We start from the raw sequence: 19,033 nt of genomic DNA, 5'->3' as shown, positions 1-19,033 counted from the left end.
AAACCGTTCACAACTACAAACTTATTATTTCAGACATATACAGATTAAAGTGCATGATTCTTTTAAGCTTAATTCTGTACATCGTATAAGTCAACATTTTAGGTTTTTCTTTTTGTTTTTGTTACAAGAGAATGTATAGTTATTCTTTATGTATATGGAATACTGACTACTTAATAAGGGAGTAAGTTTTTCTAGTCAACTTATATTTGGTTTTCAAATATTTGGGATTTTACAGATTAGATTGCAAAATTCTTTACTTCAACTGCAATAGACCTCAAAATAGAAATATATCGAAATATATTTTACAGTGATGCTTAATTTACCTGTGAGAAATATATTTATAATAATTAAACAAGAGAGAGAGAGAGAGAGAGAGAGAGAGAGAGAGAGAGAGAGAGAGAGAGAGAGAGAAAGCAAAGTTGCAGCAGTGCTTCGTTTCTAAAGTATGTGCTGGACCAGGACTTTGAAATATAGCCGCCCGAGGTCGCATGGTCGGCAGGGAGATCACCACTCCAAGTTATGACGCTTTATGGTTTTTCTATGGTGTTCCGATTTTACTTCTAACCGGGTAACAATAATGAAAGGTAGATAATAAGTAATGAGGCAATGCTCAACCGAACTGAAAATCTTACGCACTTTTCGATGAGCTCTAACTTATGAAAGGGTTGGATACATTATTTAACGTTAAAATTTATATATTAAAAGTACTGAATTTATTCAATTAATCGAGTTTGAAAAAAAAAGTCTAAGCCTAGACCTATAATACGATGTTTTAAGACATCGGGATTGCCGTTATTTCTCTCTCTCTCAATTCGTTTTTTTCTTTCTCTCTCTCTCTTTTTGCATGCTTCGTTTCTCTGTCTCGTATCTCTCATAAGTATTCGTTTGTTATTCTCTCTCGTGTCCATCCTCTACCATTTTTTCTCATCTGTTTACGGATAGTACAACTCACAGTGTTGCCATGGACCGCGTGTCAATGAATTTTATTCTTTCGGGGACAGAGGTGTTGAAACCGTATAGTTGGTCTGCCACTATTAATCTACTGTCCTTTCCTTCCACTACACTGTCCAACTCTGCAAATCTGCCGAGTTTTTCGGAAAATGTTCTGCCGAGTTTTTCGGAAACTAAATGTTCAGACTAATTTTTTCTTTGAAGCAATGTCTGTCAAATACTTTATGTCTTTCGTTTCTCGTCGTTGTTAACGGCCTACGATGTCTCAGATGATTCAAGACGATCATAAAGATAAAGCAAGGGCCTTGTTCATAAGTGGTGTTATTGCAGTTTGCATATAAACAAGAGTATCGCAAACAAAACATCATAAATAACTGTAACTTTAACATTTGTCATCAGCCGGAGAAAGCTACAGGTGTTCTCCAGAGTAATTCTAACATCAGATGAAGTCCCTTTTGCACCTTTTAACATTCTAAGAAAAAATACATACTTCTAGACTCCAGAACTACCGAAGCAGTTCAGCAGATGAGGGAAAGAAAATCACTGAACCATGCAATCAAATGTGAAGGTGAATCTGCAGCACCTCGACAATACATGCCTATGGCAATGCTTTGGTGTGAACACAAACTCTCGCCATACAAAGGGGCTCCTTTGCACAAACAAGGTCAGCCAAGACAGGGGCGCTTGCTGTGCCTCGCATCATGACCGGATACTTTCTATGTTTATCTGAACTGAGATTATTGAAAGAAAAATGACTACCTCCTCTTGAAACCCAACATTTTAGACCCAGCCACATGCTGCAGTTCTCTAATTTAAGGAGCCTGTTCGAATTTTTCTCGCGTCATCATTGCTGTTTTGCCCCTTAACATTACCATCGGCAGGAAATTTTTAGGAATAGTAGCCAATTAATAACTGCTTATTCCTTAACAGTACCAGCATCCTTAATGCTAATTGCACGCATTGCGACTCTTTTTCCACAATAAATCCCATATTCATAACATACAAGTTCCATTCACGTTTGCAAATGTTTGTTCCAATTAATCCCCCTCCCCCTCAAAAAAAAAATCCTTTTTTTGTTACTGCATGGAAGAGAGCAGTCCCACACATCACCTATCTTGGATCAAGAAACACCGCCAACAACACTATGCACTCCCATGATCGTCTGGAAAATTGATTGTTTGGAAAAAAATTTTCATATGCATGGTATTAAATAAATTGTCTGCAACAATGAAATCTTTGAATCAGGCTCACTGCAAGGGCACATAAGTAAGTGTTTTCATTTGAGCAACATGAGTTAAAAAGTAAATGCGAGCGAGAGAGTAAGATTATGAAGTATACGGGGAACCAGGGAGATGGAATAATACTTGTTAAGTGAATGTGAGCAAGCAACAGTAATGTTATGATAGTAAATGGAAACAAAAGATGTAACAATGAATATCAGTATGGATGGTGAATAAATAGCAGCAGCTGATTTGTATAGTTATTTGGCAATATATGTAATGGATGACAGGAACAAGTCAGATTATGTGAAGGAAGGAAGGTAGCCAGATGTATGCAAAAGATATTGAAGAGCAGAGGAGCATATGGACACCAAAGAAAAGTATGAAGGGACTCCTTAGTTCGTGGCTATGGAAGTGGGTATGTTCAAGAAATTAAATAAAGTGAATCTGTTTGGTTAAATGTTTAGGAAGGATTGAAGTGAATAATAGATTATGTAGTGGTGGTTAAATGTTTAGGCTAAGTGAATAATAGATCAGTGATATGAAACAGCATGACAGTATGTGAAGAATGGAATACACTTTGTTGATGAAAAGTGTGGATAAATCATAAGTGATGGGACGAAGAAGGAAGGGAAAGCTAAGAGAGCACAGCACTATTAGAGAGGGAGAGGGATGGAAAAAGAATGGCTAATATTCAGAAGCTAGAGAGTGCACTCAAGAAAGAGGTGACTGTGTTCTGGGGTTCTACATACTACTGGTGAGCTATTTGAATATTCAGTAGTTTAAGAGAAAATTTGCATTTTTTTTCTTCTAGAAGGAAATAAATAACTGTCAAATATCTTTTTTTTTTTAAACCTCTTTCCCCCTTTGGAGAAGATGGAACGACAAAGGAACAGCCAGATCTTTGAAAGGTGAGGCTACTAGCCCCACACCGTTTTCTCGACACTAGCAGATAATGGCCCTTTAACAGCTGGGGCGACTGGTTTGTGGTAAGCCAGGAACAATCTATGGACCTTGTAAATGAAAGCAAAATGCTGCTTCACTCAGCCAAATCTTGGTAAACTGCAGCTTAGAAATATGGCAGTGGGGTTGTCACATCCTTATACAATAAATTCATAAATAAAAAAATATATATAGTAAACATATATAAACTACTGTTGTCAGGCTTAGAAACTGAAAATAGTGACTTTGACCAATGAGCCATAGAGGTATAAGTTGATACCGGCTCTGCTGTACATAAGTCTGTCGAATTCAGATTATTGTACTTACAAGTGATATCAACCCAACTCTAAGATAACTAATTGAATTTTTAAGCCGCAAATTTCATTTAATATCCAGTTCACTATACCTTGGGAACCGCCTTATTATAAGTGATAAGTGCTCCATCACCAGTGGATTTAACCGCTGCCTGCTTTCGGAACAACGAAAATCCCATGACTTTGACCCGTGAGCCATCAAATGAGGTATAAGTTTATACTGACTCTGCTGTAGGATACATGCACCCCTCAAATTCTGGTTTTAGTTTTCTGTTAAAGAAAACTATTGTGCCAGGTTTGTCTGTCTGTATGCACTTATCTGTCTGCACTTTGTTGTCAGCCCTCAGATCTTAAAACCTACTGAGGCTAGAGGGCTGCAAATTGGCATGTTGATCATCCACCCTCCAGTCATCAAACATACCAAATTGCAGCCTTCTAGCCTCAGTAGTTTAATTTTATTTATGGTTAAAGTTTGCCATAATTGTGCTTCTGGCATGGATATACTGTAGGACAGGCCACCACCGAGCAGTGGTTTAAGTTTCATGGGCCGCAGCTCATACAGCATTATACCGACACCACCGAAAGATATACCTATTTTCGGTGGCCTTGATTATAGCGGCTGTACAAAAACTCGATTGCGCCAAAGAAACTTCAGCGCATATTTTACTTGTTTGTATTTAGAATCGATATCAACCCACCTAAGGGTCTATAGCAGAGCCTGGTGGAAAAAAAATGGTCTGTAATAGAGGCTGGTGGAAAAATGGATGAGGAAGTAAAACATTGGATATAAGCAGGCTGGAAAAATCAGAGAGCTGTCTCTGGAGTCCTTTGTGACGAAAGTGCCACTAAGACTAAATGGACAGTTCCATAAGGCAGTGGAACAAGGGAAGGTAAGATTAGGAATATAAGAGAGTCAACAAAGGTGGTTAAAATATCAAAGAAGGTGCAGGAGGGGAGACTGAGATGGTATGGACACCTACTGAGAAGGGAGAAGACCATATTGAAAGGTTTGCTATGGAGATGGAATTGCAGGGTAGAAGATGAGGTAGACCAAGAAAGAAATGGAATGACTATGTGAAGGAGGACTTGACAGAGAAGGGGCATGATGAAGCAGAAGAGCATCACAGAGGTAGAGGGAAGCAGCTCATCCAAAACGGTGAACCTGTATATAAACAGGACTAAACTGAAAAGGAGAATCGATATCAGCCCACCTCCACCATGATAGTTGATTGGTAAGTTTGTAACACGTGCCTAATTGTGAATTTTTGTTGCATACAACGTGACACTGTGTTGTTGATGGCCCCATTCCCCATGCGTATCCAAGCCTTGCTCCTTCTCCTAAGTGTACTTGAACACCACCATCACCTCCTCCAGGAACTTCCTTCAGTACAGCCATTTCGTTTCAACAATAACTACTTGGTCCATCAGTTGAATAAGTGCAATCATATTAGGAAGAAAACATGACCCTAACATGACCTTGCCACCAACCAACTCTTGTTTTGGTAAGATGAGCAGATGCATTGTTGACGAAAAGCAAAGCCTTCACCTGATGTCTAGTAATGCCAGGGTACTGTGTGTGATGATGGACAACCTCCGTACTAAAGTGATTATGGAACCAAATAGAAATGATCTTGGAGGTATACCAAGCCTTTGCCAAATGATACCAAATTACTGGGAGACTATCCATCAACCCACGCAAGGCACATGGTTGCTTTGCATGTCCAACTATGAATGGTTTGCAACAATTCTAGCAGAAGCATTTGCACATAAAGGAGACAAGCATTCCTTGGAAAGCTTTCACTCTGGTAAATTCTTTTCCTTCTCGTCATCCAAAATGCCAGTGGGCACAGAGGATAGAATAGACCAATTTCATCACTGTTATAGATTTGATTTAAAATAAGGCCCTCCTTTTTCATTATAGAGGGATGAATAAATTTGTTTGTATTTAGCATTTCCCAACGTTTTGTGAGAGAGAGAGAGAGAGAGAGAGAGAGAGAGAGAGAGAGAGAGAGAGAGAGAGAGAGAGAGAGAGAGAGAGAGAGAGAGAGTGTAATTGTCGTTAGCAAAAAGTGTCGGTTGCTGGAAGAGGGATGAGGTCGTTAGTTTGTTTATGGTGCTGTCTGTTCGAAAATGTCGAGGAGTTTTTTTCGGTTTGAGTAGAGTCTGATTGAGTTCTGTGCAAGGCGGACATTGATGGTGATTATTGTATGTTTCTTGTGAGTCGTGTGCTTTCCGTTGATGCCACACTGGTTCCTGCATGTGTCTCTTTCCTTTTGCTGTTTTTTTTGGTTGAAAGTCTGTTTTTCCGTTTTGTTTGTGTAATTTTGTTCATCAGGTGTTATGACTGTGGACACCTTCATCCATCTCCCAGCAACCGAGGATCAGAGTGAGTATTGTATGTGGTTATATGTTCTGTGTATCTGTGTTGTGTATTGTTTTGTGTTTTAAATTCTTGCCATAATATTTGGTGCCCAACGTGGGCAGCTGGCAGCTGCAATTGAGATTAGTGGCTAGTGCAGTGTGGGATCGAGGAAATGAAGACGAACTGTGAGGTTGAGAGAGGAGTTATGGCTGGCAAGAGAGGAGAATGGGAGGCTGAGGGGTGAGAAATGAGGAGTTGAGGAGCCGTTGGAGGAGATGGGGGAATAAGTAAGGAGTGCAAAAGAAGAAATGAAAGGGGAGATGAAAAGAGCCGAGGAGAGGAATGGGGGAAGAGAGGATGGATAAAAAGTTGGAGGGAATGATGAAAAGTGTGGAAGAAATGGTGAAAGGTATGTTCAAGGGTGTTGGAGAAGGGCTGTTATGGAAAACCTCTGGAACGCGTAAGGCAAGAGAGAAAGAAAAGGAGAAGAAGTGATGGAAGCGTGAATGATGAAAGTGATGTGGAAATAGGAAGTAAGAAACGAGAGAATGAGAGGCAGGGTAAGAAAAAGGGGAATGAAAAGCAAGGGAAGGAACAGAGGGAAAGCAAGGATAAGTCAGGGGAAGAAAACGGGAAGAAGGGAAAAGGAAAGGAAACTGGTAAGAAGGGCAAGGAAGTGGGAAAGGCAGGAAAGAAGGGAGAGGGTGAAGATACTAGTGATAGTGAGGTGGATGGATAAAAGTGGATAAAAAGAGGAAGAAGAAGAGTGCAATGAGTAAGATGAATGTAAGTAAGTGGAAGTGGACTCTTTGTATTCGAAGAGGGTATGAAAGAATAGAGGAAAGTGAAAGGAAGTGAGAGTGAAAGTGAGAAAGAAGTGAGAAAGGCTATGTATGGAGAGGTACCCTGGTGAAAGGTATACTGAGCATGGAATAGGGATGTATGACTTCTTTAGGGAGTATGAAAGGTTTTAGTCAGGATAAGTATGGGGAAAGTAAGAGAGGCACAGAGTTAGGAGAATATTTAATTTGGGTTTTTGCTTGATATGTATAGGGTTATTATGAGGTGGGGAGATGTTGAGTATGACAAGGTGAAAGCTAGACTAGTTGGAGGCCAGACGATGAAAGCGAGTGTTAAGTAAGAGGAAGAAATGAATTTGATGAGGCAAGAATGAAAAAGCTGGGGAAACCTTGTCGCTGTATGCTTGTAGGCTGAGACGTTGGCAAGGGAAGAAGTTTGGGAATGATGGGATAGGATGAATGTGGAGTTAGTACTAGTTGTTAGGGGACAGTGCCAGATGGAGTTAGAGAATCTGTGAACTTGAAGCGGAAGGAGAAGAAAAGATGGACGAGTGAAAGGTTGACTTGGGGAGAAATTTTTGGAAATTGTGAAGATTATGAGCTTGACAGGGTTATAAAAGAGAGCAGAAGTGTAAGTGTAAGGGCTGGGGTAGATGAGAGAGTGCCAGAGTTTGGAAGCTTTAGGATGCAGTGTTGAGGGGCCCAGTGAGAATGGCCGATAGTGTAATACATAGGAGTGTAAGAGCAAGTAATGTAGAGGTGCCAGTGAGATGAATGGTGGGTCGGTAAGGGAACAAACGGGGTTGGATGTGGGTTAGATAGTAGTGTACAAAGGGTCGGTCAGCGGAAGTCGAGCGAAGTGTTTTAGATGTGGGAAAGGAAGGACATACAAAGAATGAGTAGGTGGGCTTTCAGAGGAGCGTGTTTCGTGTAATCGACATTAGTAAGTGAGTGTAATGCAAAGATAGGGGTTAAATGCTACAGAAAGTGACAGGTGAGTCATTGCTAATGGTCAGAAAGGTACCCGAGTGAATGTAATATGTGGCAACTGTGATAAGAATGGCATTATGAGAATGTGTTCAGAACCGAGAGCGAAGTGTGTCGAGAATTGTGGAATGGAAGGGCATGTATCAAGTGCGAGACGAAAGAGGTGACTATGTGACAGCGGAATCTGGAAACTGAGTGTGAAGGAGGTTCAAATGGGTGGATCCTCTAGGGATGCAAGCAAAGCAGATGCATGTAATGAGGGGGTTGTTGTATGAGGGGGCTTTGCTGAAAGACTGATTTATGCTGAGGTGCAAGTGTTGTAAGGAGTAAGAGATTGATTACGTTAGTAGATACCGTGTAGTATGTCATATTTAAGAATGGATGTGAGAAAATTGAGGAATACGTGAAATTAGGAATTGTCAGGGGAAGTATGAGGGATTGAAATTTAGGTAGCAGTGGTTAAAGAGTGTGAACGGTTAGAAATTGGGGGTGTAGTGATGGATGAAAGTGATTTTGTGTGATTGAGAGTACTAATGGGATAAATATGATATTTTATTGGGATGTGAGTTTTTGAAAAATGCGGGATGGTGGTCCGTCCTATGAATGTGATTAAATTACGTGATGAAAGGGGATGTGCTTGGGGATTTGTATTTAAAGATGGTAGGTTGAAACAAAATTGTGGAAGAGAGTGCCTGTAATTGCGAACAGAGAGGGTAAAGTGCCATGAGATTGGAGTAGTTGTGAGGTGAAAGTGCATACGGATAGTTCTGGATAGCCAATAATGATAGTTGTGAGTATGTAGTTGAGGGTATAGACGTAAATAAATTAGTAATAGGGGCAAATGTGTGTGTATATGATGGGTTTTGAACATGGGAGATCCGAGGTATATATAACGTCACAAGCTGAGTGTCAAAGAAGCGAGTCCGAGGAATAATATGTGAGGAGATTGCGTGGAATATTACGCATACTGTGAATGGATGATGAGGTACGTGAAGGTACGGCAGGTGATGACAGGTGATTTGAAAGGAGTAATGATTTGGACGTATGAGGAGTTAATGAAAGAGTAAAGGTAGATGAAAAATAAGTGATAACGTGAGAAACGATTGAGGAGAATGTTGTGGGATAGGCGAGGTACTGAGTTGTGAGACGAGGATTTTGGGGGGATCAAGCCCAGAATTTAAAAATAGTTCTGGAAGACGACACTTACATCAGCGTCCCTGACATTTTTCTCCGTCTATCAATCGTGAGATAGAGGAGCAGGCAAGAGGAGCTTGAGGAGGGTGGGAGGATTGAAAGGGAGCACGAGCGCCTGAATAATGCCCCCATTGTACCGGTACATAAGCCAGATGGAAGTTTGCGAATGTGTGGACACTGGAAGGTGAATGAAGTAACTGTGAAAAGAGCGATTCGATGAATGTGGGTGTCTGAATGTGTGTACAAGATGAATGGAATGATGTTTACAAAATCAGATCTGCAGGCTATTACCAGATGCCTCTGAGGAAGGGAGCAGGCACACATGGCTCTTTTCTAGTGAGTTCCTGCCACTACCAGTTCCGGCACAGTTTCGACTGGCTAATACACCTGCTGCCTTCCAAAGGGCAATGTATGTGGTTCTGGCTGGGTTTGATTGCGCACAGTAACTGCTTTTATAGATGACATTTTGATTGCGAGTGAGACTGTAGAAGAGAATATGGAACTGCTTGAACGAGTTAGAAAGGTTGAAGAAGTAGGAATAAAAGTAAAACTTGAAAGTGTGCTTGGTTGGCTGGGGAGGTGGAATTCCTAGGCATATGGTGAGTGGAAGAGGGTATGGAAGAGTGATAAGTCTGTGAACAAGGTAAGGGGAATTTCACGTCCCCGACCGTGCGTGAGTTGAAAAGGATTTCTAGGTTTAATTGAGTTTGGAAGGAAGTTTATAAAGATTGTTCAGACTGGAAACCACTTACTGAATGGACGGGGAAGAGAAATTTGAAAAGATTGAAAATGGGATGAGAGCGAATGATCAAGCGTCGAGAGATTGGAAAGAGGAGGCTGCAAAGAGACGTGACGTTGGCTTTCCCGGACTATAGTGAGAATGCGAAAACTAGAACTGTATAATGGATGCAAGTAAATATAGTATGGAGGGATGCTGGTGTTAAATGCAGAAGGCGAATGGGGAAGAAACAACTGGGAGTACTGCGTATGGAGGCGTTTGAAGGCCAGAGTTGAAAGACTCGTGATTGAAAAGGAAATTGGGCTACAGGTTTTGTGTGAAAGCGTGAAAGTATTTTTGTATGGGGTAGATTTTGTGATAATGGACGGACCATCGACCGCTAGTATATATGGTTAAAAAGGAGAGGTAATACAATTATGAGAACGATAGAGGATTTTGAAATGAGTTTAGTTTTAAGGTAGAGTATGTACAAGGTAGACAGAATATAGCGTTGCAGATGCTATGTCGCTGCATGTGGACTGAACGAGATGATAGGGCTAGGTTTAATGGGACCTGGACCAAGTACCTGTAGGATTTGTGGTAAAGCAACAGCATGTAGGGGAGAATCGAGTGTGGAACGTTCAACTGGGGGCTGGAGTAATTTGAAACAAATGGGTTGGATTGACGGAGTACCTGCAAGGCTGAACATACGGAAAAGGTGATGAGGAAATGCCGGAAGGAGGAGTACAAGAGGAAGGAAGTAAATTAGATGAGGAGGAAAAGTTAGTGAAAGTGTTGTTGGTAGTGGCTGAAATATTTAAAATTACAGTACGATTGTTCTTTGGATGGAATAGGCCGGTGGAGTATAAAGGAAGGGTGAATGAAAATGGTACGAATGTAATTTTAAATGTTCAATGTGGAAAGGATAATTGTAGCTGGCTGGTTAAGAAAGGTGAGTGTAAAACAGGGAACAAGGGTAGGGGGCTGAGGATATTCGTTGAAGATGAATGCGATAGGAGGGATGGCTGTGAGGAAGCTAAGCAGGTGAATGTAGCCGTGAGAGCGCATGCATGAAGTTTAAAGGTAAATTAGTAATGAATGTAGTGGTGAATCAGAGTGAATATTGTAGTTTGGTAGATACGATACGTTGTCATAGTGAGCAGCACAGTAGTAGTGAATTGGAAAGCATTGGGATATAAAAAGAAAATCAACGAGTGTAAGGATACATGGTTTGGGACAAGGGAGTGTGTTAGTATGGGAGGAGGTACAATTAAAAATTCAGTTAGGGGGATTTGAAATAATACATAATTTTGTAGTCATGGATGAGAATAATTTATGCCAACATGTTTTTATTAGGAATTGATTTTATGAGGGAATGCATGATATAAGTGTGATGTCAGAGGGAATTTAGAAAGGGCGGCAGGAAATACCCATTAAAGGAGGCGATGTGTCTAAAACTAGTTTTGTAGGTATGGTAGATATTGCAAGGATGAAAACGATTTGTTGAGGAAGAGGAAATTACAGATGCAAAAATCAGTGCATGAGAATAAGTATGTTAAGAGAGGTGTTAGAGGCATAAGAGTAGGAAATTGGCTGTCTGAGTTAGAATTCTATATAAAGGCATAAGAGATTTGTTGTAGCAAAGGTATAGTTTATTTTTTATCAGGAAGGAAATGTGATGGGAAGTGTATGTGCCAGTGTTTTCTGAAGATGCAGCCAGGTATGTGTTTATTAGTGTAATGAGTAGGTTTGCATCTGGGGAAAAATAAAATTAGGAATGCATGAGAGAGAGATTGTAATGTGCCTGGATTGAATAAAATTTGTGCGGATGTCGCGATTACGTGTGCGAACGTCGAAGGGTGGCATCGCGTGGCATGCTGAATCCACCTGTGTTGGGCAATTGCAGATGCAAAGAGTTATTTGAGATGGCTGTGATTGATTGTGTGTCGTTGCCTGTGACTGCTAGGAGGACATGTGGGAAATGGCGTTGTAATGGTAGATCATTTGAGTAAGTTTACATGCAGGTAGCGATTCGGAACAAAAAAGAGTGACTGTAGCGAATGGTGGGCTGTATGATACAATGTGTGTGTGCGCTGACGCGAATTTTGGAGGACAATGGCCTGAATTTGTTGGATGAGTCGGCAAATACAGTGATCAGTATAGAGCATGTGTACTCTACGCCGATATGCCTAGTGCACGATTGGGCGTGGAACTAACGGTGAGAATGCTTGACAGAGATATTACGATGATGAGTGAATGCATAATGATTGGGCTGTAAATGTTGGGCAAGTTGCCAGGGTATACAACGCCACTGCATAAGGGTATTGGTATGTCTCCTAAATATGTATTAAATTTTGAAAAGATAGTGAGACCTAGATTGGGTATATCTGAGAGCATAGGGAGGTATGGGAAGAAGGCACATGAGAGGTCTGGAAAGTTACAAGGTGGGCGAGAAAGTGTTGGAAGAAGCACCGAGAAAGGGCGGTTGGAAATGTACTAAGTGTGTATGGTAGTAAATTTAAGGTCCGTATGAAGGTTGGGGTTTGTCCCAGTGGGCTGAAGTTATGTTGTAGGAAGTATGTGTAGATGGTAGTGTGAGAGAAGATGATCGCATCATAACCAAATTGCGTGGATGGGAAGGGATGTACCGGAATATGTGAGAGAGAATGGGCAGGCAAATGGTTGAAATCGAATGTGGGTGAACCAAGCATGCATGAGAGCTTGTGTATGGAGGATCAGCAATTTGTTTTGATAGAGTATGGTAGGAAACGAAGAAAGGGAAGAACGTGAGTGAACGGAGTGGTCGTAAGTTGTGGATAGGGGTGAGGGCTAAAGTGGGAAATGAGTGATAAAGCGTGTAATACTTGATGAATGGATGTATGATAGAACGTATAGCATATGCGGGTTTGATATAACTGAGTTGACTGAACGTAGGGGTTAGGTGAATGGCTGGAGGTGAGCGAAAGTGTAAGAGTAAGAGAGCTGTAGCAGTACATACGAGTGATTGAAAGTATGAATGAATCGTTGCAAGAATTGGAAAGGTCAATGAGCGAATGGGATGGGTTAGCTGAAGAATTGGGAGGTATTTGGGAACGAGTTAGAGTGGGTATAGGATGAGATTGTGGATGAAATTGAGAGGGTGCAATAGTGAAGAAGATAGCGCGAATCTGAGAGAATGGAGAGAAGATGTGAATTTAAAGTCAAGTTAGAAGAGAGAATGATTCCCAGAATGATTATGCGTTCGCCGAACGCGATCTAGAGGACTCTAGTGAGCATCCGTGGGTGTTGGGCGTAAGGCGATTTGAATGCAGTGAAGGTGTTGGTTGGGAATGCTAAAAGGGGGAGAATTACAGAGGGATGAATAAACTTGTTTGTATTTAGCATTTCCCAACGTTTTGTGAGAGAGAGAGAGAGAGAGAGAGAGAGAGAGAGTGTAATTGTCGTTAGTGTGTGCTTCGGTTGTTGGAAGAGGGATGAGGTCGTTAGTTTGTTTACGGTGCTGTCTGTCTGTGCAAATGTCGAGGGAGTTTTTTCGGTTTTGGAGGGAGTCTTGAGCTGATGCCCTGTGCGCGGACATTGATGGTGGATTATTGTATGCTCTGTGAGTCGTGTGCCTGGATGTCATTGTTGTCGCATGTGCCTTCTTTTTGCTCGTTTTTTTGCTGAAAGTCTGTTTTTCTGTTTTGTTTGTGTAATTTGTCTACTGTGTTGGCGACAGTGGACACCTTCATCCATCTCCAGCAAACTGAGGATCAGAGTGAGTATTGTATGTGGTTATATGTTCTGTGTATGTGTTGTGTATTGTTTTTGTGTTTTTTAAATTCCGCCACATCATCAAGTCTTTCAACATCTGCCGAAATTTTTCCATCCCCCCTTGGAAGCATCCACAGCTTTGCCATGACTCTCCTTGTTGGAAAGCACATATCTCGAACCAAAACAGCCAACCCCGGATGCCTTACAGTCAGCAACCCCATGCAGACCTATGAACTTTGTGTCTGCACACTTCAATTCAGCACCATGCACATGCATGCCAGCCGCCCTTTGCTTACAAAACCAGATCAAGGTCTACTGTTCAAGTTCCTTAGGGCAAGGCTTAACCATGACCTTGCGGGCCTGACTTCTGAAGTCTTCTTCCCAAAGTCCACTGCATACTTCTTCAGCATGTCTTTAGCAGCCTTGATGTCCAGGGTAGAATGTGCGATACCATACTCCACCATGATGTGTGCAACAACCACCTGGCCTAGAGTCTTGACGATTTCTGGCCTTTTTTGAGGGTACACATCTTCTGGCCTTCTTAGGTGGTGTGGCCATACGCAAAATACACGGCACCTGCAATACTGCAGGGTTTGCAACAAGAGCACTTGCTGAAAAGAAAGCATCACTACATGTGAACACTTAACAATTGTTCAGAAAGCAAACGAAGTGCATTGGTGTTCTTCAAATGCAGCCAGTTAGAGAAGGAGACTTTCATGATATAATGCACATCTCTATCGGCCGTTCAAAAGGAAAAACATAATGGCGTATCAGTTTTCACCAACAGGGCGTAAATTTACAAAATAACACGAGTGCTCGCCACCCACGCACCTTCCTCAATACTGGTGAGGTACCTGTCTCAGCCAATTAAAAGCAACACACAAAATGACGCGTGATGACGAGTCAAAAGACGCAGTGCGTTTTAAGCTAATGAGTAACAAAAGCTTTACCCCAAAACTCTTTCCCCGGTCCAACGCCTGGATGTATTAATCCGTATCCTGATTAATACATCCAAAGCCCTGCTGGATATGATGAAAAAAAAAAAACACTCTATGGGTGAAAAACGGAAACACCACATCCTTACCCTCCCTCTTGTCAAAACTGAATAACCACATACAATAAGTAGGCTTATATAAAACAACCAACACAATAAACTGAAAATGAATGCTAAACCATTAGTTATTACAATACCTTTTTCCATATTTGTAACAAGATATGATGTTTATATAAAACAACACACAATGGTAGGCACTGTACATATGGCGCACTACCGTATTGTATATTATTTTTGTGAAACAAGGTTTGTATTTTCTTTCCTATTTTGTATTGTAAAAATAGTAATGTCTACACAGAATAAAAATAAAAATAAAAGCTAAACAACAACACAGAACTTTACTTTTCTTTCTTACACCACACAGTACAGTCAGTATAGTGCACATACAGTACACTACCATGTAACACAGTTCCTATTTTGTGTACACACAATAAAAATACACTTAAAAAATGAAATAAAAACTTTTTCTCTTCCACTTACCTGCGCGCGGTGCTCAAGGTTGTTGAGAGGCAGTAGAGACATCAGATTCCTGGCTGAACGAACCATGCGTGTCAACAAAGGGTGCCAGTCAACAAAGGGTGCCAAAATGCTGGCAAAAAAATAAAATATCCTGATTCTGTATTTGGCATTGCAGCACGAGTGGCGAAAAAGAATATTTTGTGCAAATAACAACAGAGAAACATACAGCACACACAACTTGCTCATACATCTTTGGTTGGTGTTCACATTCTTACAGAAGCTTTCATTTATAAATAAAACTGGATTCAGTAATACTTCCTTCCAGTATCTTTTTAGCACCTGCCCAATTGGCAGATGACTTTTTTACTAACATGAACGAAAATTACACTGGTCTCCTATGCATTCTACACTGTTCTCTCTCTTTCCCGGTGATTAAAAAAAATAATTTGTCAAATGACTGATATGGGATTCAATACAAACGTCCTTGACTATTATTGGGAGGGTTCATTATAGGTGCTTGTTTCATAGTATTACTGTTCTGGTATGCTACATAAACTCTGAAGTTCTTAAGATGGGGAATATCTTTGAAACTGTTATTATAATATCGTAGTATGAGCAAGTTTTGTGTTCTCTATTTGTCTTTTTTTTGTAACTCTTGTTGCAATGTCCAGTAGAAAACCCAGATATTTTAATTTCTTGCCTGTATTCCCAATCACATGGACATGAAAACTGATTTGCCTATGTGCATTTTTATTTTATACAAAGCAAAAAAGTAAAGAAATCAGCTTTCTAATCCATGTTTTAGTGAGCATTACAAATATGTAGCCTCAAATAAATTGTCAATGACATATATGTAAAGAATGTAGGGAATAAAAAATTAAAATATCCGAATTCTGTATTAGAAGTTGTACGAAGAGCAGCATAAAACTTCTCATGCCTATACTAGAGGGAAACATAAAACACAACCCTGCTCTTTACTACCATATAATAACATAATTTCAAAGATATCCTCTACTTCCTTCCAAAGTTTAGATTCATGTAGCATTTAAGAAAAACAATGCACTGATAAAACACCACTTATTAAGAACTGGCCTGACAGTACAGAGGGTTGCATACATGTAACCCCTGAATATCATGTGAGAATTTTTTATATTTTAAATTGGAAATTCACTGGTAAAATGAATAAAACAGCATTAAAATGTGTAAGATATGTACAGAACGTAGCAACTTTTGCTTATGGTAATTCAAATCATGTCATCTGTTGGGCAATGCTGTAAAGATATTCATTCCCATAATATACTGGAAAGAAATATTACTGAATCCAGTTTTATATAAGAAAGTCTGTTTAAGAATATGAATAACAGCCAAGAATGTAAAAAACTTGATCCACTGATTTCGAAAGTAATACGTATAAAATGTAGTATATACAGCTTTTAAAGAAAGTAATTACCTATGCCTAACAGCAAAGTTGTGAGCCACCTGCATGGAAAAACACTCAAGTATTTTTTCAACCATTAATATGCTCATTTGTACAGTCACCCTAGCATATACAATGTAAATTTATACCACACTGCATTAGTCCTCTAGAAGATGTAAAAAAAAAAAAACAGACAAAACTGGTCATGATTTATAGCCTGTGGTACACCAGCATACATACACACAGATCTTTCAACCTGGAAGGGGGTAGCTTCAGAGGGCATTAATCCTCTGGACGTCAGCATGTGTTCTGGAATGTGGTTCTTAGTCCTATGCCCTGACTGCATCCCACAACAGTCACTTGCCCATCAGGCAGATAATTCACTGCTATGGTTAATGGAGGCAAATATGATTTCCAGGAAACAGACACCAACTCATAAATATTTGTATTATCACCTTTACAGTCACCTTGGTTTGTTTTGGATGCCCTCCTATCAGCTATCATTTTGTGGATTAGTAGAGATACGTATAAAAATATAATAATAGCATTTCTCTTATTTTATATTATTAGCTATGAAGCAGATCCTCCATTTTCATTTTTTGAAGTTATTTCTGCAGTCAAGTTATCCCTTTAAGTTGAGGTTTAGTAACAATGAAGACAACCCTCGAGCTAACTGTATTTTATTTCCAGATATTTTTTCCAGCACACCAACCACAGATGAAATGTCAAAGGATACAGCAATCTCTGGTGACAGCGCTTTCGAGGCTTTCTTTGGCAAAGGATTGTTCTCCTCATCTCTCAGTCAGCCATTCACCATTGACTTTCCTAGCTTTCCTGAATTTCCTCGTCTTCCAGATTTTCCTCGTTTCCCTGAATTTCCCAGTTTCCCAGCTATGCCTGATTTTGATGATATCTTTGAGAACTCCACAGACAAGATACAATTCACAAATGGCACCAGCTATGAAGTAAGCCAGACAGTCAGTAAGGGTAACAATGGAAGTTACTTTTACTCCAAAGTCATCGTCAGCATCTCTCCTGATGATAAGCAAGGTTCCAAGGAGGAGACCATTGCCCCTACAACTACCACTCAAGGAAGCACACCTCCCTCTGGTCCCCCTGAAGTAACGAGAGAGACACCAGCGGTACCAATGGCAACCGCAACGCCACTGGAAATTGACACCGCATCCAATGAAATAGAAGACTCCCCATAAAAAAAATGCCTTCTGATGTTTTGCAGAGGTGATTCAAGTCATAATTTGAAAAATCACAATAACACTTCTATTCCTTCCTGTAAAGAACTTCCATCAGTAACAATATTAATGTGGCTTGTTATCCTTTAAATTATCACTGTGAAAACAGCAAACAATAAATGTTTCCAACCCCATTTTCATATCCCCAGATATTTGTAAAAAGATTAGGAAAAGTGATATAAAGGAAATGAATATGAAGTAAATTGTGTCAGAGAGAATAAATATACTTAGGTTTTTATTGTGAAGCAGGCCTTCAGAAACAGTCAGAGAATCAAATCCTGTCACTATTATTGGGGTTGCATTTACTCCCAATGTACCCATTTGCTTGAACCTTTCAAACAAAATTTCATGGCAGTCTCATTCATAATCTCTTTGGCAATAAACAGAAAGCCTAGCTTTACAATGTAACTCCACCCCACCCCTTTTGCAAATAGTGGCCATAAATGAAGGAAACCCTACTGAACTCTCATATGAGCAGCTTTTTCCTAGACCTATTCATAAAAACAAACTGAAGATAGAAAAATCGGGCCATTGTAAGAGGTGTGACACTATCATGAAAATTTGTCTAAAAGACGTAAATTACCTGAAAAAAGTGTTTTCCCTCACATTTCTTTTAATTAAAATAAGTCAGAATCAAGGTTCAATTCAATGTTTTCAGAATTAAAAAAAAAATATAAAAGCCATTCACTAAAAAATGATAACTGTTCATAAAAAAACAGCAAAAGACAAGACAATCAGAAAAGTAAGACTGAATTTGAATTTAACGTCATCTTCAGTAACTACAGCATAGTTCTTTAGAAATTTCCAAAACTGTTAGATTGCCCTGTTTTGCATCATCCTTCTCCTCAACTTCCCTTCTATGGCCATAATAATAAAATGATAATAATGGTAGTTCCTTATACTCAGTGTAATGAATAACTGAAGGATATTGGGTGAAAAAAAAAATTTTTGAAAACACATCCCTACCTTCTATCTTGTTGACAAATATAAAAAAAATCAGTTGTACAGCCTCACTGAGATTTGAGTAGATACATTCAAAAGTGGAATACTAAGGAATACTAATTAATGTAGGAAATTCTGCAATTTAAGCCCCGCAATATGAAGGAAATTCAGTCGGCAGGTGGTTCGTACATAGCTAAAATTGATATGCTGATCCACACAAGTTACAAACAATGAATTATTTTTTAATTGTAATATCTGTTGCTTTTGATTATTTTTACTTCAATAAACTGCAAGTTAAAGGCACAACTTTTCTTTATGAAATGGACACTCTTTTGATTGTATTATTGTCTTCTCTATATTTTTTCCAGGTCTTCCTTTATTTTCGGAAACTTCATACATTTTCTTAGCGTTAGTGAAGCCACTTTTTGTATCGTAATTTTATACATTATTGCTAGAGCTATTTACCTAAAACCAACGTTAACGTGCTCCAAATTTACTTGTCATTCAGAGGAAAGCAAAATCAGATGGATATACAACATTTTTTCAATGAATAATTCACAAATATTCAGTATATGCTAAGCATACTGGCACTCAGCGCAAAACACCTATGTGAAATATGTCACGTATATTTACATAACGCATACATTAGCATTGGTTGTATATATATTTT

General features: G+C 39.7%; 1 protein-coding gene and 1 long non-coding RNA gene across 2 annotated transcripts in view; both read left to right on the top strand.

The window, feature by feature from the left end:
- The window catches only part of LOC136835138 (uncharacterized), a 33,997-nt gene extending 15,334 nt beyond the window's left edge, over window positions 1–18,663 (top strand). The window contains exon 3 of the mRNA XM_067098341.1: window positions 16,862–18,663. Coding sequence (XP_066954442.1) covers window positions 16,862–17,382 — 521 coding nt within the window. The 3' untranslated portion in view covers window positions 17,383–18,663. The remainder of the gene's footprint in view (window positions 1–16,861) is intronic.
- Window positions 2,943–16,370, top strand: LOC136835140 (uncharacterized). The gene is made up of 2 exons (XR_010851992.1): window positions 2,943–3,082; window positions 14,794–16,370. It is a non-coding gene; the product is annotated as an uncharacterized lncRNA (long non-coding RNA).
- Window positions 18,664–19,033: the final 370 nt, after the last annotated feature.

Source organism: Macrobrachium rosenbergii, chromosome 55 (assembly GCF_040412425.1).
Source record: "Macrobrachium rosenbergii isolate ZJJX-2024 chromosome 55, ASM4041242v1, whole genome shotgun sequence".
NCBI classification, from domain to species: domain Eukaryota; kingdom Metazoa; phylum Arthropoda; class Malacostraca; order Decapoda; family Palaemonidae; genus Macrobrachium; species Macrobrachium rosenbergii.
This window is presented reverse-complemented; position numbering and strand designations above follow the sequence as displayed.